This window comes from Syngnathus typhle, linkage group LG2, assembly GCF_033458585.1.
Source record: "Syngnathus typhle isolate RoL2023-S1 ecotype Sweden linkage group LG2, RoL_Styp_1.0, whole genome shotgun sequence".
In the NCBI taxonomy this organism is placed as follows: Eukaryota; Metazoa; Chordata; class Actinopteri; order Syngnathiformes; family Syngnathidae; genus Syngnathus; species Syngnathus typhle.
In genome coordinates this window covers 22,472,210-22,498,007 of record NC_083739.1, presented here as the reverse complement: position 1 = coordinate 22,498,007, position 25,798 = coordinate 22,472,210, and the positions used below count along the sequence as shown (strand labels likewise).

Below are 25,798 nucleotides of genomic sequence, written 5' to 3'. Positions count from 1 at the left end.
ATTTGGAGTTTTACAAGATAATAAAGGTTAGCACCTGGCAGAGGTCTTTATGTTTGAAGCCTTCGCTAATATTGCACTGCACTTCATCCTCTCTACAGTGTGCTGCCCTAGATGGGAAATGCTCCATAAGTTGCGACGATGAGGTTTGTTCCTTTCTCGCTTGCCACATTCTTACACATAAACTTGAACGTGATCTTTTTTTTAAATTTGTTTCAACAGGATATTAACTGCTACCTCATTGACAACAACGGCTTCATTCTGGTGGCAGAGGACTATACTCTGGTACGACACGCATACTAAAATTATATTTATAAAGTCACAAACCTTCGTAGTGAACTGGACAAATGTGAATGTTTTGTGGTATTCTTTCAACATGAACCGTTTTAGCATTTTAGCGTATTCAATATATTTATCATTAGATCATCGTTTTAATTAAAGATAGTGAGAGAGACAGCAAAAAGAAAAACAAGTCATTTGGATAGTAAGCATCAGCTTTAGAGAATAAATATCAATTTGTGAGTAAGCATCACCTTTAGAGAATAAATATCAATTTGTAACATGCCTAATAGGAATATATTCCACTGACCTGTCAATACTGCCCCCAAGTGGTTTAGATGATAATGATTAGGGTGTAAGGTTTATTTTTTCTATTTGCTCCTGCTCTTCAACTCAAACCTTTGTCCTCATGTAGGAAAGAGAATCACAAGTAAATGAACTCTGAATTCTGCTTTAACATTATGAAGATCCTCATTACAAGTTAACTGTACCAGCTACAGTACGGTGACAAATTTAGCCTTTTTAGGGGTTACGTTTCAATTTAGGGTTAGGGTTTCAAAGTAATGTTTCAAATTAAATTAGGGTTTCAAACTAGGGTTTCAAATTAAAATTAGGGTTTCATACTAGGGTTAGGTTTGTCTGGTTGGAGATTTCTTCCAGGAAAGTATGGTTTTTCTTTCCTCTGTATCCAAAGTGTTCGCTTATGTGGGGTTCAGTTAGTATTGTTTCTGTACCGTATGTATGACGAACAGATTTCTCAACCTGCTTGAGCCTTGAGATAGCTTGTTGGTGAGAGTTGGAGATGCGCAGTTAAAACGGGCTCGCCTGATGATTGTCTTTCCTTTCAGACAGGAAACTTTTTTGGAGAAGCCGAAGGGGCTGTAATGAGTAAGCTCCTGCAGATGGGCTCTTTCAAGAGGTAAATCTTATTCTCTGTGGGCGTACCAGGGCAAAGTGTGTATGCGTGTGTGCGCGTGTTTGAAAATCCACACATAATATCATGGCATACAGACGGGGCCGCAGAATGAGAGCATGTCTCCAACGGCGCTGACAGCTCTTAACTTGGCCAATCATGTTGAGCTATTAAGTGGCGAACTCCGACCCTTTGCGAAACGTTCTTCGTTTGGGGATTACCGCAAATCTTTTGCTGAAATGCAGAAGAAACTGGAAATCACAGACACGCACGAAATTTGCACACATTTGGACGTACGAAGCTTGTTGTCGAGCTGTTGCTGAAAAAATATTTCACGTACAGTCTTACTGTGACAATATAATTCACATTTCAGTATTTTGTTCATCCTTGCACTATGAAATAAATCAGGATCATCACAATTCTTATCACGTGTCGAGAGTACAAGTTGTCGAAGAGACCCACGAGAGCTTTTAGAGAATCTTCAGGGTTGGATGATGAGGATTAAGTTTGAAATTGAGCATGACCTAATGCGCGTCGACCCTTTCCAACCATCTCCATCTGTGCAGAATCAATGCGCGAACGTGAACAGTTTTGATTTGGATTAATCCTTAACGCAAGCTGCCCACTTATTTGTCAAGATCAACTAAGGTTTTGTTTTCAGCTCATTTCGGTGATTAAACGTGACAGTGACTTCCTAATGCGAGCATTAGAAAATCAAATTGATGAGAAATTCCCGTTTGCAGGCAAAATAACATGTATGATGTATACTCGCATGTATCACGTTGGGACATGAGTACAGGTTTGCCGCTTACAACATAATGGGACCTGGCTTAGTGGTAATTGGTTCCTGGTGGTGCGTTGCAGCTGCGTCCTGGGTCCTGTGACTGAGGTTTTCATCTGACCCGAGGCTGCGGATTAACCCGGTCCCCTCAGACTAACAAAATGGTCTTGTCAAATATACCATTAGATGAGAAAGTGTTTAACTGTGTTTGTACATAGAACGTCATATGAGATGCAGTCAGGGGAGCCAGCGCCAGCCAGAAGGTTTTATACTTCTCACATCATGTCTGCGAGTACAACTGGCTATGTGGTTCCTCATTTTTTCCGTATAATTTGCATAGCATGTATGAGCAGCATAAGCCTGCTCTCAAATGGCTCTTTTCAAAACAGTTTTAAGTTGCACTTTTTCCAAAGAAATGACACAAACCTTGGCGAATTTCCTTTGCTGTTTAGATGTGATATCGTTCAAACGACGACATTACATATAAAGCGGCGAGAGTGCTAGATGACAGACAGTGGATAAAAAAAAGTCTACACACCCCTGGCCAAATACTTAAAAAAATATATTTACATTTTAAATAGATATAGAATGTGGAGAACCTTTAAAAATCTTCCCACCACTAATGTGAATAATAACCTGTACAATAATAAAAAAATCTCTTAAGGACGAAAATAGCCATATTGACATGGTTGCTTAAGTGTGCACACCCTTTAGCGACCAGGGTTTTGGCTGTGTTCGCAATTAACCAGTCACATTCAAAATCATGTTAAATGAGTCACCACACCTTTGCCATCATTGAATGTGGCTCTGATAAACACCTGGATAAAGTTCATCTGTTCACTTGTGCAACCACTTGATCTCTCTAACTACTTTTTGTGATCACGTATCCAATTATGAAGAGGCGTAAAGTAACAATTTTCTTCTATGCATTTCAATGTCTTAATTTACCAAATGAGTGGTACTTGTTATAAATCACAGCAAAAAAGAAAAAAAAAAGGAAATGAATTTATTTCGACAATATTGTGCTCACAATTAATCTGTCATCTAATTTGGGTGTTTCTCGTGTCTACGCAGGGTCACTCTTTATGACTACCAGGCTCTGTGTTGGGTGTATTCCGAGAGCAGCGATAGTGGAAACGCACTGTTGGATGTAAGTTTTCAGCCTAATCTTTGGATTAAACCACATCAAGATTTGAGATTTATCTCACTTGTGGTAAGGGAACATGTATTTGTTCTTTTCTCTCCTTCAGCCTTACTTTGCCTTCCTCTCAGCTGTCAAGTGGCTCCTTACGGAGCTTGTCATGTAAGACTTGTGATGTGGGACTGCAAAGTCTGCTTGTAATAGAAATAGTCTTCAAGTTGCCTTTGTCTTGAAGTAATCGATCATGTTGATGTGTTTTTCTGTAGCGTCTGCATATTTGTTTATAAGCTTCCACTCACGCATGTTGATGTGGTCACCAGTCATTGCTGCCTGCTGTTTCCCGCCTAGCCAATGCATACATATCGTGCCACATTGTGGCGGCAGAATGTTCTTGGGTGGTCTGTTGTCACCGCACCGCACCGCTTCATGAGAGCAGGCAGTGTGAATATTCATGCTTTGCCCATGTTTTCATTGAAATATTATCTCTTCAGTTTAGCCAGTTAGCTTCCAACAGTGTTCGACTTTCTGGTAAATAAAAAAAAAAGCCCAGATGTACTACCACGCCCCCCACCCCTCCGTCCTTGTCTTGCACTTTAAACTTTATTTGTATATGATAATGTCTTGCAAAATTGTTGAATGTGTTTGGATTGGAGACTTCAGCTCAGTCTGTTGCAATTTGTATTGAATTACAATTCACATGTTTTTTTACGCTCCGTGTTTTTTTTTTATGTAATAGATTTTTGGTCGAGTTCAACCTGTACAGCTGGTGGCAGTCTGACCTCACCGCAAAAGGTACTCACGCGTGCGCACACGCATGCACACACACACACACACACACACACACACACACACACACACACACACACACACACACACACACGATTATAGCAAATGGTTTTATTAAACAGATTCTAACTTGCATTGATACTTCCTGCGTTCATATAGTAGTTTCAACAATTATTGATCTAGGTTTTTCCTCTTGAAAGTGTATCCTTCTATTTAAAGGTGACATTTTTTCATGTAAGCCAATCACCCGATATTAAAAATTAAATAATTTCCACACTTTAGACTTACAAGTGTAGTTAAGAAAAAATAGTGTCGGCAGGTCCTCAAACATTATTTTAATAGAACAGTATTGTGGTTTCAATCTAAATGAGAATAAATAAATTTAAAAAAAGATGATAAAAATCAGGCTCTCTACTATATGAGGAATATAAAAATGAACATTGTTCGTTCCTTAAACCTAAATAACTATTTTTCCATCTGGAAAGGCCTATCCACAGACGAAAATGTAACCTGATCCACAAACTGTTGGAACAAAAGTGAGTGAAAGAAGACTGGTCCTGTATTTGACTTCATACGTCAGCTTGACCACGGAAAAACAGAACAGAAAAGGCTTCAATCCAAAAAAGCAAAAATAAAAGCGGCAAAAACATGAGATTGCCGCAAGCGACATGAACCCTGGTGTTTATCTGTCAGCACACGCATTTGGTTTTATTTTTTTATTTCGCCCCCAAAAAATCACATATATGTGACCGCCAAAACTCTGCATTATGTTGGAACTTGCGGTAAGCAATGTCCAATGTGGACTTTTTATTTGCTTTGTTAGTTTCCTCCACATGAACGCACATTCGATCCGATTTTTTTTTTTAAACATCGTGTGATACCTTTGTGGCGTAGTAAATCTTAAAGGCCTGTCTGGGATAAAAAATGTGTTCTGATGAACGCTAATATTTTATATTTGGATGGTAAAGAAAAGGGAGAAAGTTAACACTTTCCTCACATGTGCTTATCGTGAATAAAAAGAAGCTGAGCACGGCTTCTTACCAAGCAAGTCGGGACAATTTCACAGCTGGCTGCCCTCGGGTTTTAGGCGCACTCTTTCCAGCGTTTTACAATGCAATACATGGGGCAGATGGCAGCACGCACCAATGTCTCCGCCTGTAAAGCAATCTGCAACACCAACCAAGTTGAACTAAACCCGCGTCGTCTTTGTACACATATGCGCACATTATGGGCGAGTAATTAAACGAGCCCATTGAAATTACAAACATAATCCACCTTCCCTTGAAGTCTTGCTTGGGAAAATGTGTTGAGAGTTCATGAAAGGATGCCACTTAATGTTCAAATGTTTATTTCTGACATGCAAAGTAGGATTAGCTGGTGTTTTAATAAGGCTGTCTTGAAACGTTGACCCGGGTCAGAACGTTTCAATGTTTCTCGCTGTATTTCCCGTTTAGGCCTCTGGGTGGCAGGAAAGTTCAACATCAGCCTCCTGGTTTGGGCTCAAATTGACCGTGTGCTTTAAGAGCTCTGCTTCACAAAAGTTGTTTTCTCCCAAGCGTGTATATTTACTAGGATGTGGTGTGTCTAACTGTTTGCTTGCATTTTATTTGCACACCTATTTCGGCAGTTTGGGTTCCAGGAACTCCTCACAGGCGACTTTACTTCTTTCTTCCATTTCTCATAATTTCCCTCTCCTCTTCTCTTGTTCAGCTCAGAGGACGGGCCGAGCCATGCAGGTACCATGCGACACCGAGTACCCGGCCTTTGTCTCAGAGAGAACCATCAAAGAAAACACCGGCAACATCGACTGTGACGGCTGCATCAAGTATGAACGCACATGCATGTTATACTCCCAACCAGGTTACGCATTTCATAATTCGTAAATTCATTGAGACGAGATTATCCTTATGTACTTTTTATGACATTTTACTTTGGCGGTAGGCCGTGATATTTTGAAATGTGAATTAAGTGCTTTAATAATAAATGTTGGAAAACACTTATCGAGAGCAGCAGCAGCAGGTTGGAAATTCCATAAGGTTTTTGCAATACTCAGATGAAATCAGAAAACCTCAGAGAGCTCATTAAAACAAGCTCCAGCATCTCTCAAGGCATTTTTAATATATGATCCCTATAAGTCATTTGTCTGCTAACACATGCTTGCAGTTTGGTATGTGAGGCATTTTGAGAGGGGAAAGGAGAGGTGAAAAAAGGGCTTCCTTTTAAAAATGGGAAAATGAGTGTGGTCCCCATTAACAATTTGCACTTTTCTGTCAGGCAATTGTGGGGTGTTCTCCGGAACCCTCCAATGGGCCCTTCATTGCTCCCAGCTGTGGAACTGCCAGGGATATATGTGTGTGTGCAGTCCTCATGCATCTCTTTACACAATCGCACAGCAGGGATGCAACAACAACGACTCCGTTTTAATTGACATTGTCATTTTTATAATGTTATGTTTATTGTGATTGAATTCGGGTTTCACTCGGGCACCTAATGAAGAAACTTTGCGTTATCATCTGCAAGTTCAAGTGGACTGTCTTGTCTTGTGTCACTACTCAAAAAAACACAGCTACCTGGGTCCTGCAGCTCGTCGCATCCTTTTACTCTGAATTCTAGTGTAGTATCAAAGTGGATTTCATTACCATAAACATATTTTGCTAGTGTGTCAGAAAAAAAACATATTTGTTATTATTTTATGGTAATGTGTGAAGCACTCAAAGCATTACAGCCAGCAAAACCTCACTGAATTAATATGCTTTAAACCACATACAGTAATAATGATCATATTTCTCTACCATGATGACAGATGAAAAACCACACAAGCATTTATGGAAAATTAGAATTGGAAAATATGAAGCCACACACTCATTAAGCCAAAAGTGAGCAAATAAGGTGCATGACACTTTGCTTGGTCCATAGCAAAGCCTGAGAAATGAATAGGATCGACCACAATTTTCACTCACATTGTCATAGCCTTTGCTGTAAATGTTATTTTGTGCTATTTTGATCACGTCTTAAGGGGCTGAGACATAGTGTGTCTCTTTACGTCGCCCGTGTGTGTGTCTTGGGTACAGTATGGTCAAGGCCATCGGGTGTGTAGTCTGCGAATATTTCCCTCCAAGGGCAGCAGATTAAACATCAGCACGTCCACTTCAGTGTGAGCGGGACAGTCCCGGCCTGTCCGCCGCTTTGGTCTGTCATGGCGCGACGACTGTGCGACGCCGCAACTGAAGGCTCTTTGCGGTTGGTCGACTTGGCCGTGCCATTACATTAGAATAGTCGTTTTGAGGTCATTTTTCTTCCTTGTTGCAAGTTCAGTTCAATTGTGTTTTATTTAAGTACTGAAATAATAAAAGTATAACCTTAAGATATTATTTTTGGGAGGGGGGGGGGTCGTACTGAGTCTTGTGGGGAGGATGTCTGACTCAACATTCCAGGTCCAAAGACAGATGAGATAGAGGCTGTGGGAAAGGAGAGCAATGCAGATAGTAATATCATTTGTGATTTCATTGCCGTCTCCATTTAGCACACCTACACGATGCAATCTGACCCAGAACCGTATCAAAATAATTTGATTTTACAAAAACACTGTTCACTTTTGTGAAAGGGAACATGAGATGGCGTGCACAAAGACCAAGCAGTATTATCTTATTTGTACAGCTTCTCTTTTTTAATTAGTGACTCTCATAATCTCTGATCAAACTTTTTCTGTGTCTTCAGTAAATTAACTACCGCAAAAAAAAAAGGAGGGAGCGAGGCGAGGGAGAAAGACAAAAAGAGAAGATGACAAAGAGATGATTCGTCTGATTTGCTTGCTGAGGCAAGCCGGCCAGTCAGTAAAAAGGGAGCCATGAAGCAATGAGCAAGTGTTCAATCTCCTTCAATATGTTTTATGTTATTGCAACGCACCTTGGATTGAGTAAAAGAGAAAAGTAGAAGAGAATAAATCGAGGATAATGATGTGTCCTCCCGTCTCTGCATTTTGATCGACAGCTGGCAATGAATGTTGATGTGCGTCCAGTCGAATTGCTCTTCTACGCCAGAAGAGAATTTTAACGCCATAGACACATATTCCATTCCCGTGAAATTGCAGCCCGACTCTCACCAATGCGATTATTTCTGAGGGTTATGTCTCTGTCTGTGATTGGCAGGTCCTTTGTAATTCAGCAGATCCCTAGCAGTAATCTCTTCATGGTGGTGGTGGACAATAAGTGCGATTGCAGCATGTTTGAGCCAATCACCATGGATCCTGTTGAAATCATGTATATCCTTTATTAACAAGTCTGGGCTGTAAGCACTAAGCTCTGGGTCATTATTTGACAAAAAATAATTATATATTTTTTTGTAAGTTGTGTGTTTCTTCAACAATCATAATGAATAAATAATTACTTTTAAATGTCCATTTTTGGGGCACTGGCAGAGCTGGGGGGGGTTAAGTATGCCCCAGTGATAACTTCACTTTTGAGTATTTTCAGATTTTTCTGGGATTTGCTTTTAACATTTCCACATATCCCCCTTGAATAAATATAGTGAAACTTTATCAGCATTTTCTGAAGCTTTATGTGGGTTTGTATTTTTTTTATTTTATGTTTGGCGAACCCTCTGAGATATCCTTCCCAACCCTCCCACGGCCTTTTTGTCGGTTGCACTGCTCAGTGTTCCCGTCCCATGTCAAGTTCCCCGAAAACCAAACAAAACAAAACATGGAACACCCTGAATGAAGCACCTTAACTTTTCCCTCACATAACGAGTCTCTGAAATGTGAGAGACTTAAGATGCAAAAGGACAGGAGGCGCCCAGATACCTGTCACCCGTTCCACCCTGAGGTATAGAACCGTCCGTATGTTAGCTGAGCCAGCATGTGGGTCGTATTAAAACGTTCCATATCTTTTCTACATCATCGTGTTTGTCTGGCTTCTTTCGGCAGGAGAACTCAATGGAGTGTGGAGGAGCTCACACTCTCACACCGTCGTTTTCCGCAACACTGCTCTGCGTTCTCCTGGCGCTCTTCCCCAGGTGACCAAAGCTGGCTTCATCGACGTATCCATCCAGAACATTCTGTCGAATCGACCTGGCATGCAAAACTATCACAAAGAAATCACACAAAAGAAACTGGAAAAAAACCATCCCACCTCACCTTTCAACACCATTAAAGGTCACTTTCCCTAGTTAACTGCTGACAACAAATATTCATGAAAGGACTGAGAACTCTAATGCAGTGTGATCAGTCAGGTGCTATAGCAATATCACATCCGCAAGAGCTTTTAGTTTCTACGTTCCACGGACACTCCAAAGTGGGCATTCAAGCCACGGGCAACCTATTAGCAGCGAGATTAGGGCACTTTTCTTCTGGTTCCGACTTTTGTTTTCATGGACAACTATCATTTGAAAGATTTCAGAACAATGAAGGTAATAATATAGTTGGGTCTTTTTTTTAAAAAAAGTATTTAAGCGACTCACGTTTTGTAAAAAAAACTTGGCTGTTTTCGTTAATACTATGTATATGTTCTATATGTACAGTATATATGTCTAAAGAGTTTAATATTTCATGAACAAGTGGTACCCCTAAACTGTGACTACAAAATTTTGAGTCCTCTGATGTGAGTAGTTGTTCAAATTTAAGCTTTGCCTTATTCATTGATATTGGTCCTGTTTGTGAACCTTTTTCTTTTTAATAAAACATATAAAAGGGGATAAAAAGCTTTCATATTGAGTTTGAGTTCCTAAATTGCAGACAGATTTGGGTTTTGACGCATTTTCATCTCTTTGTTCTTTCAGTACTGGTTTGGATGTCGACAGAAATGTGGCAGTTTTGTGTCTATATGTGTGTGTGCGCACATGTACTATAAAAGTGTGTGCGTGTGTACATCTGTTGTTTTACCCTTCCGTCCTTTTGTGTACACTGTACACCTTTGACCAAGAGCTCTTTCATCGAGCGAGAGACACATAAAAGCGATTAAATTCAACAGCATCACACATCTGCAAACGCTCAGCAAATAGACACAAACAATCCTTTGATATTCCTTTTCAGGCCATATGCCGACATGCATGCAAAAGGATTTGATGGCATGTTGGGTCAATCTTTTTGTGTTTGTGAAAACAAACGAGTACAAGAAATAATAAACCGCAACAGTTCTATGAGAGTATCCCAGGCGCCTCATCTGTGGCTGTCAACTCGAAGGTCCCCGTGATCAAATGCTTCCCTCTTCTTTGGCTTCTCTGACCCAGTCGCCTTTGCGAGCTACCCCGGTTTGATAAAGTAAAGCTCACTGTTGGAGCAAGTTTGATTTTTCTTGTACCGTTTCGACAGTTTGGTCCCTTGAGTCGAGCTGTGTGACTGTAATCACTCCCAGTTCATCCTGTTCTTCCTCCCTCAATGCCGCTAGGTCATTTATCACTCTAAAATGGGCTGAGAGCTGTTTGGGGTCATCACACATTGAATCCGGTCTGTCATTCCTTCCTGGTTGCCAGATGAGTGAGACCAATGTGTGTTGCGACACAAGCAGACACATGGGTAAGTGAACTTCTCCATGGGGATCCGCCACAATTGCAGCCCTGCTGCTACCCTCAGATTGAGAGAGAGAGAGAGAGAGGAGGAGAGAGAAATAGGCTTGTCACTTCGTTCATACTAGAACGCATTCTTCGTATACTGGTGATAATCCCACTAATGTCCAGGCAAAGAGCAAGTTTTGGGACATCAGAAAGTCAAGCAAGAGGAAGTGTAGAGTAGCTTTTCATTCAGAAAGACACAGTGATGACGAGTCTTTCAAAGGATATTGGATGGGGTATAAAATGCATATTTTAAAGAGATAAAAACAAAGCTAGTACTACTTAGCCCCCTAGTGCAGCGTTGTAGAATGTGTACTATATATATTTATCTTGACAGAGCAGTCTCGGATCATAATTCTGTGGCAAGACAGACACACCCAGAAAATGTCCATCAAAAGCAAGAAAAATATTTCTGAATGTAGTTTATGGTTTAGCAACCACATTCCTGATGTACGGGACACTGTTGTTTGTGGTCGGCTTGGGGCGAGACAAAAAATATCGTCAAAAAGGCCTGTGCACAATTCATCAACAAAACATTTTGTGCGTTATTTTGACTACATGAAATGATTGTTTGAAGTATTGAAGATGAATCAGACATTTTGATACAGAAAGTACTTAAATTCAAACAGGCATTCTCACACTTACTGCGCGTTAAATGGGTCACCAGTCCAAAGACTACAGTGGTGAACTTCATAGTCGTAATCCTGAGAATAATGTTATATTAATCCAGTGAAGTAAAAACTTCAGAGTCGTGATTTTAACCTTATGGTTGGGCCGTTACTATAGTTTTAGAATTGATTATTCCATAGATTATTCAAATACTCGGATAAATTGTATTTGCATTGATGTGTATTGAAAAAACATCATTTCCACGATTACTTTATTTACCAATAATTTTGTCGTTTATTTAGTATTATTTAGTGATTAAAAAAACAATGAAACAACAGTTAAGCAAAATCGCACACAAGATTGGTCATCATTGTTCTCCAAAGTAAAAACAACTGTTTGCAAATGTCTCATTTTAAGTAAACACAAAAAATAAATAAATCTGCTTTCATTATGGACAACAAAAAAAGAGCTTTATTCGAAGTTTTGAGAACCCAAAATCAGAAGATTTGCACAATCAAAAACACCCCTAAACGATTACTCGATTATTAAAGTATGAGGCGCCACTTGGGTTGACCTATCTTTGTGTGCGGATAAAGTGTAGTTCAATATCTAAGACTTTTTAAAAAAAAACTTTCTTAAACATTAAAATAAGGAAAACTATAATCAAAACTAGCCACTTTCAAAAAATATTTTTGACTCAAATAATATTGTACGAGGTGACTAACTGCTACTAAAGGGATTTTTTAAATACTCGTACATTTACTCAAGTATCACTTTCAGGTACCAGATTTCTTGAGGACCACAGATAAATGATTCTGACGAGCTGAACCATGCAAAGACCACACGCAGGCTTATAGGGGAAAGCACGGCATGGTGAAGGCAAGCTGGGAAAACACACATCGGCATTCCACTTGGTTAGAGCTTAAAGCTCCACTGTCGCCATGTTTAATGACAATTATTTTAAAAAAAGTGTTTTGCATCTTGTCTTTCAAGAATGCTCTCGGCTGTCTATCAGACATTCCTCATTGTGTAGATTGTGCGTTACGAGCATAATTGTCATGCAATGCATTTTTTGTTGACACGGGAGATTTAGCTTTTATCCCTTGGCCTCTAAGCATCTTTGACAGCTCCTTTCTTCTCTGTCTTCTTTGACCTAATCCTTTTTGCTTTGGCCACATCCATCACGCACACTTGTTGGCTGCAGTTGTGATAATGAGCAGGCAGACACACACACACACACAAAAAGACAATCCCAAAGTTCAATATGATCTCGCAGGTGTTATAGCTGTCAGGGGAGAGACGCCAGTTTTCAGATACCATCCAAAAAGAGTCACTGATGTGGCCACAAAACTGCGGCCATCTTGGTGACCGTAAGGAGGTGAAAACAATAACAGGAGGTGAAAACAGTCACAGAAGGTTTCTGTAAGCAGTCAAGTTTTTATTAGATTTACCAGAATGGGGAAGAGAATGTGCTAGCAAAATGTGGCTTCTGTTTCTCAATTTGAAAATGTATTAATTTTTTTCAAATATTGCGTTGTCAACAATTAATCAAAACAAATTGATTATCAAATTAATCAAAGACTACCGTATTTTTCGCACTATTAGGCGCACTTAAAAACTAAAAATGTACTCAAAAAAACACACTGGGCCTTATAATGCAGAGCGCCTTATATATGGATCAATTAATGAATTTGTTGAGCCATACTGGTTGTACATAGTGCTCTGCCAAAATGTTTCAGTACGTTCTAGTAAGACTAGTAAATGACAAGACCGCATCGCTTCACAGCATTACGGCAACCGTGGTCAGGGGGCGTCACTGAATAGTAGCTGCTATACGGACGAAGCTCTTTCATTTCAAAATAGGCTGCTCCGTTAATGTTTCGAGTAAATTTATGGATTGATATGGAATGGAAACATAAGTAAGCAGTACCAACGTGTTAGATCAAACTTTAGTCAGTTCTGATCACTTTTATAGGAGATAGTTTGAGAAACGCGATTATTTACTGAGGGCTCATTGGTTATTGTGCAATTTTTGTGTATAAAGTTTGACTGAATACCTTATTGACTGGTTTAATGCGATGCAAATTAAATGAAAGAAAGTTTATGAACATAAAAAATGAGTGGGGTTGCTGGACCAAGAAGTCAAAGTGTATCATTTTCTTACAGAAAAGGAGTTGGACTTTACCTCATTGACTGGGTTGACATTCCCTTTAGCACAGCACCATCTAGTGCAGGGGTGGGCAATTTTTACAAGGGCCCACATTAAAAACCTGAGTTGTATCAGAGGGCCACACCAACAATAACTTAAACCTGGTCAATTTTCTTCCATTGTAAGATGCACTAAAATAATTTCTTTTAAATAGCTGGTACTGGTACTTAGATAAATACCATTATTCTGTTTATATTTATATTAAGGTATGTGAAATTGTGGTGTATAGGTCAAATAAAAAAATCATTAATCCGTACAATTTATTCTTAACTTCTTTAACCTTTCCTCAAACTGTGAATTACAACACATTTATAGAGACACATCAACGTGTCCTCAACCCGCCTTGTTACGGTACGTCGGGAGAGTGACACATTCTCAAATGCGCTCTTTTTCTCCGGGCATATCAGTGCAACAGAGTCCAATAAGCACTCCTTAATAAACTCTCCATCAGTAAACGGCTTACTTTTTCTGGCAATTCTGCGAGAAATGACAAAACTTGTCCTCACCACGGCATTTCTGTGGGTGTGAAGTTTGATAAAATGTCCTTGTTGGGCTTGCAGTTTTGCTAGCAATGCATCAGCCACTGTTGCGCGCTCTTTATTAGACATATTTCTGTATTTTTCCTCATGCTTGGTCGTGTAGTGGCGACTCAAATTATATTATTTAAACACAACGACCTGTGGACCACAAATCAGACACACGGCTTTACATTGCATTTCTGTAAAGAAATACTTTGCGCTCCATGTCTTGTTGAAAACACCGCACTCCTTGGGCAGCATTACTTCACGCTGTTCACCTTCACGCTCAGCTCACATACATGTGCGCTACACGGAAGCCTTTCAAAATAAAAGCAGAACAGTTGTATTGCACGCACGACACATATTTGTTTTTTAAGACTAAGTTGTAATCAAATGTAATTTATGATTGGCCTCATGGAGGCCGGAGAAAGACGCACATACGGCCGGATGTGGCCCGCGGGCCGTATTATGCCTAGATCTGAGCTAGTGGATGCATACTGCCACCCTCGTCAACCTCAGTTTGATGCAGTATAGCTTCTATTTTATGCGCCTTTTAATCCGGTGCACCCTATATATGAAATTATTTCTAAAATAAAAAATTCAATGAGGGTGCACCTATAATCCAGTGCACCTTATAGTGCGAAAAATTCAGTACCTTAATAATCGAGTAATCGTTTACAGGCACTTTATTTTAAAATCGTCCGTTTTCAGCCTCTCAACGGTAAATACTCTCAGATTACTGGAGTCGTAAATGGAAAATAAACCCAGTGCCGCCTATCGGAGTTTGTGCAAAGAAGCAAAAGGAGACTTTCCACCACGAATAAATTGCAGCCACCCTTTGAAGTTGTAATGTATGCTCGTCACGTCGAAAAGCCTCGTTCGATTAGTGAGCAGAACAATGGCCTGACCAAGTGGCCAAGTGCATTGGCTTGCTCAAGCAGGAAATGGCTGAATGGAGACCGAGCAGTCCATCTTGTAGTATTCTGCCTCTGTCACTCAATTTCATGTTGGCTGTTTTTGGAGCACAGGCTTGCAAAGAAAGAAAAGCTCATAGGAATCAGGGGAAGACGTTAAAGTTGAGCCCGGAGTTCAAGGAGCCAATGGAGGAAACGGCAATGGACTACGTTCTCTTCACTGTATAAGTGCTTGCAGCAAACAACGTTATTGCCCTTTGGCCTTTTTTTTGCCTCCTGGCTGCTTTGGTAGCACATACATTTCTGCGTTATCTGAGGCCGAAGGCCATCGTATGTTAGAAGATGTAAATCCCAGCACGTGATGATGGATCGGGTTGTTTTTGTTACATGGTCCTTCTGGCCTTAGTGTGGTTATGTTCTGCTTTTATAAAAGTCTATTTGTGCACGCACGGCTGTGTGTGGGTTCATGTCCGTCTGTCATGTTTGATTTGTATCTTTATACCTCAACCGTAGGGCTGCCGCAGCCAATCCTCTATGAGGTCAGTGTGGACACGGCTACATTTTTTGGCACATTCGCATGCATGTATGGACACGCGTGTCTTACACTGGCACACGGACACACGACACCACCCGTATCTTGTTCAAGTGTATAAGGGAATTGAGCCACTCTTGACGGGCAGGGTCGTGAAAGCAGCTGTGGTTGAGATCAGGGACGCACAAGTGTGTTTCTGCCCTGCTCTCTCTCAGCGTAACAGGCGGCACATTTAGGCGTCGTGACATCACAGCAGACTGACGTGTGATTTGCAACTCGCGATAGCGTTTGCCTTTGGAGCTCCGCAGTCTGCTGGGAGGCCGGTGGAGCCAGTTAATTAGCGGTCTCGTTTGTGTAGCACTTACACAGTTCACGGTCAGGTTGTAATTAAAATATTCAGGGCGGCCAAGGTTTAAAGTTGTGCTGTATTTTTTTGTTTCCGTCTCGCGTGCTTGATTGCAAGTCTGCGGCTCTCGTCGGAGAGTTTGGGATTCATATGTCCTTATTAGAGAGGTTATTTTTAATGAGGTGTGTAATCTGAGGGATCTATTTGTCATTGTTGGGTCAGGAAAAAGACCACAAGCTCCCAACCTGATCTACGAGAGTGAGTGCCAGGAATAGAGACGGAGATTGCAAAAAGCAATGATACAGTTTATAATAGATATTCAGCATACGGTTCACTTGTAAATATGATAAATCATCATTCTTGAAGCATTAACCCATACGTGAAGCTTTATGAAGACTTTAATTAGCATTTAGGTTAAGTGAAGGTTTACCTCGGGCAGTTAGTGGTTAGGGCAAGTCCCCAGCAAATGAATGGAAGCCAATTTAATTCTTTTTCAAATAAAAAGACAGCTCCAAATCCACAAAAGACACGCACAAAGAGAGGGTTTAAGAAAGAAGAAGAGTCACCCCACCACACCCCCACCTCCCACAGAAAATGGTATCATTATTGCTTTTTCATACGGGGCTCATGCACCGCGTCATTGTGATGTCAACCAAACGTCGTTATTCACCATTTTGGAGGTTGCGTCCAATGCAAAGAAAAGCGTTCTATAAAGGCTGCAAGTTGTCAAATTTATTCGCAACTAATTTTTGGAAAAGAAAAAAATGTATAATGTCAGTCTCATGTAGGACTGTGCAATTAATCCAATTTCAATTATAATTATTACACTTCAAAATTACAAAAACAATTAAATAGGATAAAAAAACAATTATTAATATGCATTAATGCCCAACGTTTGTTAACATTACAAGGAAACCATATTTGAATTTATACATTTGTACTTTTCTTTAATTTTAAAATACTGTCATTTAAAAAAAAGTGTTTTGTCCAAAAGGAATTGTCATTTAATCATAGTGTTTTAAAGATTTCTCTATATTAATATTTTTTGCATTTATAATTTTTGTTTAGCAATCGTGATTTCATTTCACTGATTACCAAAATTATTGAAAATATTTTTTTCGTTATTGAGCATCCCTGAAAATAATTAATTGAAATGGTACAAATATACCAAACATTTCTTTAACACGCTGCTGAATCATTATATTTAATTCTTATTCTACAACCCCATTATTAAATATAGTACTGCTGTCATATATTCGTACAAAAAAAAGTTTAGCTCTACTTACCATGACCCTACAGACCCCAATCGTCTTCTGAATGAATCGCTCTATGAATATTATTTTCTATCAATCTAGCCAGCTTCCCACTTGAGTTCCATGGTGGCGTTTTAAAAAAAAAATCGTTCCCGTTGCTTGACAGCCTCCTCGACTCCCATGAATCTCTATCCACGTGAGGCGTGTGTGTCTACATGCTACACACTTGTGGTTACGAGTCTACATGCTTGTGTCCATGTAGGAGAGCCATTTGTGTTGTCTTCAAGCCAAAGGCTCTGCAGAGCAGCCATATATTACAAGTGGACAGAAGAACCGCATTCTCCTCCCATGTCTGTAACAACGTTTTCTTCTCTTTGCCCAAAATTATCTATGGTTCAAGGCGTGCACTGTGGTTGAAATATTGCTACAAGTGTGTTATGTTCTCTGAGCTTTACAGCAACGGCAGGAAGCATTTGATGGCGCACTGACTTTATAGCATCCATGGGGAAACAGTAAATGTCGCAACTTTAACGCAAAATCTGACCGAAATAAAAAGGCCATATATGAACAGTTAAAAGGCCTCTGTGAGTTGCAGTTGGTTAATCTCTCCGGAGCGCCGCTGCAGAGGTAAAAGTCTAAAAGGACCATCAGTCTCTTAAAACCCTTTGGGGTAAGGACTAAGAAACCACAGTTTGACTGAAAACACCTGCACCTTCACAGTGCAGTGTACAGAGAGAGCTTCAATATCTTCATCCGACACTTTCGCGTAAACACACGTGTGGGTTAAACACACATGCATCTACGACGACATACAAGAACGTTTCTAAAAATCAAGCAAAGACACAGAAGAGTTGAGCAGTTTATAATTCATGTCTTGTTTTCCGTGACGACTCAGCCCTTTCTACCCTCGCTCACATTTTTAGAATCGTTTCCCTCAATAGGTACAGTGCAATGAAATACAATCCAATGTTATGGAGATGGCCTCGACCCAAAAATGCTCGACACTCCCTCTGAATTCTGGGGGACATTGTGGGGGGTGTCTCATCTGGAGACAGTGAGCTATGTGTACGGTTCTGTTGCATATCTAGACTTGCACCGTTGCAAGTATGGATGATTGGTTGCACTGCTCTGCCTCTTTCAGGAACGGAATTCATAAAACTTCATAATCAGAAGACATTAGTAACGGAAACAGTTTTCAATCATAAATAATCCTTGCTCAGGATCTTACAAATTAATATGATGTTTCATTGATAATAGTTCATCAAGGCTCTACTCTTAACCCCTTCACATTCTGCTGCATGAGCCAAAATCAAATGAATTAATTGATAAATAATATAATTTAATAACATCAAACTACTTGAGGGAAACATAATCTCGTCACTCTGTGAAGGCTGACTAGTAACTGTCAGTTCTGAAATGTATAAACTCACTTCATCAACTTTGTTTAATTTCTTTTAACTTCATGATTTTACTGACTGAAAAGCTTTCCAATTCAATGTTCTTTGAAATAATCACTTTGGTTGGTTTTCCACCTTGATGGTGTAGTTCCATAGCAGGGTAATCTGGATCATGAATGCAAAGCATAAATAAATCATGATTAGCAAAGAGGATTTTGCACATGTGACGCCGTGGATGTCCTTACGGGCCACATTACACCAGAAGAAAGAGGCTGAGGAGCTGCAGCCAAGGACACGCATACTCCTTTCACTTCCATTGTTGAGCTTTTGCATAAACAAAAACTCTAAAAAAAATAAATAAAAGAAAGTAGCGCCACGAGGGATGACATTGGACTTGTGCCAGAGCGAAAAATGAAAGTTTCGTAATACCCAGGAGCTATTGGAGTCTAATAATTGGTAGTTTTGAGACAGGGCTGAAGATGTTTTGTCCAGTGTCCAGTTTTGCTTCAGTATCTCACAACTTTTCCTTTTTGCCTGACTTGATTTTTCGCCTCCAAGGCAATTTTGACACACTAGCTTTCTTTCTCACAGAAATATTGAGACCAAAATGTAAATCAAGACCATTGTTCCGTTGCAAAAAGTTATATATACAAACAATGTACAAAAAATAAATAAAAATAAAACACACACTCCGTTAGCCAATATATCTGTAGAGCCAAACCAGAAATTTAAGTTTAGTAATTCATGCGCCATGGACTCGAGCACATTATTATTATTATTATTATTTTATTATTATTATTATTATTTTTCCCTCCCTTCTATGTTATGCATGCAATTACACACACACACACACACACACACACACACACGGAGAGGCACACACACGCACATACACATGCTTTGCTTGTGCCAGAACACATTCATCAGGTCCTCATAGCTGGGTCATGTCATGCTTCAGCCTCAGGGCTGTAGGCCCGAAGCCAGAGACTGCAGCATCAGGCTCTCCGCTAGTCTGTCATGACGCCGGGCCATCATCCAAACTTCCTTCAGCTTTCATGTGAGTTGGATGTCAAAATGGCAGCAAAGGGGGTGGCCCCTCTCTGCAGCAGTACAATGCGCAGGTCAGTGAGCAATCATTGAGAAACCTTGAACAGGTTACACACAAACACACAACGTCATGTCAGACATCTGTTAAGTGTGGTGTTAAAATAGTTTGTGTAGTAATATAATAAAGTGGAGTTGCTTAATTGTTTAATTTGGAGGCTTTATAGAACTCTACTAAACATTGTGGTAAATACTTGTTTTTATTGCGCCGCATGCTAAGCTGTAATTTGTCAAATATGCATCATGTCGAAGAGTGAATCAGTGCATTTTATTACACCTGCTGTTTGATTATATTAGAGGAGAGCAGAAAAATGGAAACGGAGTGCTGAATTATGTCCTGTTTTAAAGTCTTGTGCCAACTCCAACGAGAAAAATAAATTCCCGTCCCGCTCACAAGATGTAGCTCCAGGCAGTGATGTGCAGCGAGCGCTCCAAAGTCTTCCTTGAACTCTGTAGCACTGATTTGAACCCCAGATTGTGCAACGCAAACAATTGTGGTCATCTACTAGCGACATCCAACAAACTTGTGTTGATTGACGGTTGTTGGTCATGTTTTAATGTGACTTAAATTATGAAGTGAATATTAATATGAAACATACGTTTCTAACCATTTCCTGGACTTGATATTGTTAGGGAAGGAAATGAGTTCACCAAAATACACGACTCAACCATCAACTCATGTTTCTGGCTCCTTTTTTCCCCCTCCCCAAAGTCTGGACTTTGCTCTTTGTCAATATCACTTTTGCCCAGTATTCATTTTCTTTCTGTTTGATATTTAGAAAAAGAGTTTGCGTATTGATAATGTAAAAACGGATTGGTTACTCTCTACGGTCCCCCAGGTCTGATGGGCTCCTGGATTCATCCAAAACCACACTCATCTCCATTCATGAAGCCATAAACTCCAGTCAGCCCTGCAGCAATCTAAAAAAAAAAAAGCTAAAAATCCCCTTTTAAAAGTGCAGTTGGAACTCAGTCAGTTCCAGGGAAGACGTGCAATTATTATTATTTTTTTAGCTGCATGTTGAAATGTATTTAGTCCTCGTCAAAGTAAACAAACACAAAGCCAATAACGCCCCACCTGGAAGTCAACGAGGAAGCGTAAATATTTCATTACAGGTTTCTTGCCCTCGGAGGGCTTTGTGGTTTATTGGATCTAGTGCGACATTACCTTGGTATCCTGTCATTTTCCCATCTGCAGTGTGTGCATTCATTAATCACAAAGACCTCAGTGTACAACCCCCCCTATTTAAACACCTTATTTCAAGTTTTTAATGGTGGCTCACACTTGCCAAGGTGTCAGTCAGATGAAAAAAGACAGGCAAAACCGTTGGAAGGGGGGCAAGTTGGGGTATGGAAAAATATCCTGTGGTTGGTTAATTTCTTTTCCCCCCTCAAACATTACGAGCGAATGTGTCTTCTTCTTCTGTGCGACTTCTTTGGATGAACGGAAATCCTTCATAATAACACTGGCAATGACATCGTTCCCCCGTTGCACAACTGCATGACTAAATGGCCATGATGTCTTTGGGAAATAATTTACTCTGTTTATTTTCAACACAATTGGCCTAAGTAAGGCGTTTTCTTTTGTTTTGATCAAGTGGACATGTTTCCTCTGAAGTTTGGCCACTTAAAATAACAACAATGTGAAGTCATATTTACCATTACAATCTCGGATCACCCACATTAGTCAGACAGTAATATGTTTGTGTTAGCACTGTTGCAAAAGAACAAATATTATAACACAGATGTCATAACACAAACAAATTTTAGTAAAATGGCGAGGCTTGTCATGTGCTTTAACATTAAATGTGATCATTGATGTTCAGTAACTTTCTCAATAGAGTGAGTTATTGATAAAAAACAGAGGGTTCTTCCGTCTATCAGAAGCTTTTTCCACGCACAGAGGGGGGCTGGAATAGGCTCCGACCCCCGCCCCTCCCCAGGTGCTAGGCCACACTTTAGAGCATTTTCCGATTTTTCCAAGAATGTTTGACCTCCTCCGTAGAAAACATATAATAAATGTTTCTCAGCATTTTTGAGCTGAAGAATGTTTGGGGGTTGTAAAAAAAATATTTTGCGGACCCCCTCAGATATTCATGCCCCACCCCATGGCCCCCCCCCAGTAAAAAAAATTCTATCTCCGCCAGTGTTTCCATATGTCAGAAAAGAATCTGAATCAATAAATCCAGAGGGTTGCTTTAATGATCTAAGCAGAAAGACAGATTGTTGTTCTTGTTATTGTTGCCATCTTATCTCCGTCGCAAGTTAATAGAGAGGAACTGAGAAGTGTCTCGCTGCTGATGGATTGGCCCCAGAAGCCAAACTCTCCGAGTTCCCCGTATACCCGAACTTCAACACTTCACTTGCTATGCTTCATTAATGCAAACATTGACTTCATGTGAGACACCCAAAGAGCATCCGTCAATGTCAGATTTCTTCCTCTGCCGTTTCCTCCTAGTGGAGAAAAATGTGCTTTGACATGTTTCATGGAATGACAGTGTTCGTTTATTTCCAAAATTAAATTAAGCAGCAACTTTGTTTTGGAATTGCTATAATAGACTTTTAAGCCTCAGTGGGGGAAAACCATGCAAATGCGCAATGGTTGCCAAGAAAGTGAAGAACTGAAATGGAAATAAAGTAGATGTTCCCATAAGTAGGCGCATGCGGAAGTAAATAGCCCGTTGCATTATGGGAAAAAATGCCCAATGTAAATTGTGCGTTGCAGCCACAATAAAACCATAATATTATGAATAAATAATTTCAATCAGTTCATTTTTTAACATAATGTAGGCCAAAAGCAAATAGCTTTTTTACTCGCACATTATGGGAAAAATTTGTAGCTTTTAGCTCCAAGTACGTATTTATTCTGAGCTACTGCATTTCTGGCTGTCAACATGTTGGCATTTAACTGGCACAATGTGGATAGAAAAGGAGGCTCAATAACTACACTAACAAATAATGTTAACCATAACTTGGAACGGGCGGCGGATTACACCAAAGTTTCACATGCAGTCTGTCAGAATCAATCAGCTGACCTGGTGCTTAGATGTCCACAAAATTACGCTGACAAAAGAATCCCCAGGCGAACCACAAACAAGTGAGTTTGTCAATGTCTCGTTGCATAATGAGTAAGTACACATGGAAGGGACGACAAAGTGTAGGTTTGATATAGGAAATATGTAACCAAGAAGAAAAAATGAAATGAAACAATGGCATTGTAAAAGAAAGATATTTGATAGTAAAGATTTTATGCTAATGTTTTCAGTTTTGTGGCGTTAAGTCAGAAAGTAAATGTCTTAAGTCTACTCCACCGTGTGAAAAAAGAATATCATGTGTCTGAATGTTGAGAATGCTCCACTGTCAATGTTTACTTTGGTCATACAAGTTCTGTAAATTCAATTAGAAAACACCTTGAAAGAAAAATGTCACTTGACAGAACGGTCATCCAGACATTTAATATGGAATAACAGATTGAAATCCTCCCCGATGAATATGATTATCTTTCCACATCTGTGTGCAATAAAGTGAGATGAGCTGCGACACTGTGCTGTTTCGGTTTCGCACACACACGCGCGCGCGCACGCACACACACACACACGCACGCACGTACGCAGGCAGCTATTCTGCTCGTTGACATTTCCACTTTGCAATTACCTCATCGAATATCGTTTGTTCTGCTTTGTAGTTGGACTGACAAGTGTGCGCTCTAACAATCGTGCGTATTGGAGGGTAACTAGGGGTAAGCAGTTTGACCCAGAACAAGATTAACTGAGTTCTTGCGAAAAAATATTTGGCCGAGCTGAGAACAATTACGAAACTGACGTTGATTTACAAAAGTAATTATTTTTCCTTTGCTGTCACATGCTATGCATTTAAGGACAAAAGCCTCAGTCATGGCACATTGAGAAACTGTGACCTCTTTGTGTAACCTCTCTATTTTCGGCCGGCGTTGTGCCCTGTTGAAACAACTTGTGGTGCAAGTGGTTTTTGGGGGGACACTGGGTTAGAAACTGGCACCCAGGCAAGCAAGAGTTGGCAGCTGTGTGGCACCGGCCCGTCCCTCTGATCCAATCCAGACTGTTTGCAATGTCACGGTGTGGCGTTCTGCCCTTCTTCTTTAAAACACACAACCACAATCCCAAATAGTTCTAAATGGAGCACTGCGGGGCGCACTTATTTTGGCCCGATTGTAGCTACGCGACTTTTACTGTAAGAACCTTGGAATGGAGCAATCTGAGCTTTGGCTTAGAAGGCTGAGCTTCGCCAGAGCTGCTCAACCTGACAGCTCATGGATTCACTTTTTGAAGAAAAAGGTGCCCAGATCAATAGTAAGTGTGTATTTATATGGCGTTGCCTTGGCTCTGGCCAATGACGCTTGACTGTGCACAATGTAGCCGTGATTTGATGTGGCAACATAAGCAGTAACAAAGAAGACTCGTATGGACCTTAAGAATGCACCCCGCCATTCTATGGCCTATTTAAATAAAAAAGAAAAAAGGTCATAGCGGTTTCGTTTCGCAGATGCTACACTGTGGTGAAAATGAGTTGTTACCATTGCATGAACGCAAGTCAAATCATTTATTAAGATTAAGCAGCAGTGGTCAGCAAAGGCATGTAGCTTTACATTAAGCAGCCGCGTGGTTTTAAGAAAACACAAGTAGTCACGTAATCATCCTTAAAAACTTTTTAGGGATGGAATTTTAATGTGCCTGAAGAAGAACTGAGTTCTTGACTGATCTGTGTGGGTTTCAGCCAGGTGTTCTGGCTCCCTACCACAGTCAACACAGACGTTTAAGGTGTTAAAGTTGCCACCATGTGGGTTTGTTATTAATACAACCTGCAACCTTGAACAGAATAAGCAGCAGATCTTGACTGGTGGTTTAATGGAAAGAAAGTACTTGCAATATATGATTTTAACTTAATTTGCATGGAGAACAAGAAGAAGCAATAGAAAATGTTCAACAGTCTGGATTTTCCTGGGTAAACAGTTCTGTGTAACAGTAGGAATATTTGCTTGTTCTGTGGATGTGTGCTTACGCTTGCGGTTAACTTCAAAACTAGGATCAGGGTTTCAAACTAAGCTTTCGAAGTAGGGTTTCTAACTAGGGTTAGAGTTTCAAATTAGGGTTTCTTACTAGGGTTAGGGTTTTAAACGAGGGTTAGGGTTTCAAACTAGGTTAGGGTTTCAAACTAGGGATAAGGTTTTAATTATGTGTACGATTCCCAAATAACAATCCTTGACTTTGTGACCACAACCTGCAAATGAAAGTGTTGTTCTGCATAGAGGCAGGCAGAAAAATATTTTCACAGCCGCGCACATTCTCACTCCAACCCTGAAAGAAAAAGGTGGCGAAGCGGAGCAAAGTGGCTACTTGGGCACCTGCAGGTATTAAGTTTCCTCCACCGTCAGATCACGGTGCACCTGGAGTTTGTTGTACCATTCCGAGTCATGCTGGCTTGAAGCATTTCAAGGAGCCTTGCGCATCACGTGCGTGCCGTCCCTGACGGTCACATGCAGATTGAAGATTGAGGGAGATAACACACACTTCTAAGACACAAGTGACAGAATTACATATGCTCATTATCGTTATGATGGTCACCAAACAAAGCTTCAAATCTACTTCATGAAGCAGTTTTTTTTTTTTTTTTTTACTCTATTTGGCACTCTGTTCAACTTTGGTATGAAAGCACAATGGCTTATTTGGCATTGCTCAAACCCCTTTGTTCAAACCAACAGTGTAATTTACAGTAGTCAGAAAATATAAACCGAACCAATCTTGAACCTTCATTTTCACGTCACGAGGTTATACTTGAACATCAAGAAATAATTCCGTTGATGTTCTCGTTCATGTGGAGCCCTGCCATCACAATGTGAAGCTGTCCCTAATAAAGTGTCTAGAATGAGCATGTCACCCCAGACTGACTTTGAAATGCCACACCACCACCACCAACTGTCAAGCCACTTTGTATTAGTTCTTTAACTGCACATTCATTCAACCACATTATCTGCAGCTCCTCTCCCGTTTCTCCCGTTCGTGTAATCCCTCGTTTCTTATTACCTAATCTTCTCTACTGTTCTCCTTTTGACAAGGCGCAGTCTTTTTCCAAGCGGTCCCAGTCCGTCTGCCCACACTGAAAATCCCCATCTTCCGACAACAATATGATTAATGGTTCCATTTACTGACCCAATGTCAGCGGACTGTTGAGCCCTGCATATAATAGAACCACAACCAAGATGCCTTGGAGGCAACCCATCTCTAGGTCACGAGCAAGCGCTTTCTTGCCGCACAGCTGAAACAGCCGTCACTTCATAACGTTTGGACCGTCTGTCACATCTGACCGAAGATGAGGAGACCAACTGAATGGAAGCTGCCTTAGAACTTGATGAATGAATCGCTTCCTACTTTGTCACATAGACGACGAGTGTGCCGATTCAAAAAAAGACAACTTGTCAAAGACAATCTGAGTAAATA

The 25,798-nt window shown here is 40.3% G+C and overlaps 1 protein-coding gene across 1 annotated transcript in view; it reads left to right on the top strand.

The window, feature by feature from the left end:
- Window positions 1–9,690, top strand: part of LOC133150013 (voltage-dependent calcium channel subunit alpha-2/delta-3-like) — an 80,799-nt gene extending 71,109 nt beyond the window's left edge. The window contains exons 27-36 of the mRNA XM_061272280.1: window positions 99–143; window positions 220–282; window positions 1,125–1,195; window positions 3,045–3,120; window positions 3,221–3,273; window positions 3,848–3,903; window positions 5,608–5,722; window positions 8,046–8,163; window positions 8,643–8,720; window positions 8,822–9,690. Coding sequence (XP_061128264.1) covers window positions 99–143; window positions 220–282; window positions 1,125–1,195; window positions 3,045–3,120; window positions 3,221–3,273; window positions 3,848–3,903; window positions 5,608–5,722; window positions 8,046–8,163; window positions 8,643–8,720; window positions 8,822–8,914 — 768 coding nt within the window. The 3' untranslated portion in view covers window positions 8,915–9,690. The remainder of the gene's footprint in view (window positions 1–98; window positions 144–219; window positions 283–1,124; window positions 1,196–3,044; window positions 3,121–3,220; window positions 3,274–3,847; window positions 3,904–5,607; window positions 5,723–8,045; window positions 8,164–8,642; window positions 8,721–8,821) is intronic.
- The last annotated feature ends 16,108 nt before the right edge of the window (window positions 9,691–25,798 follow it).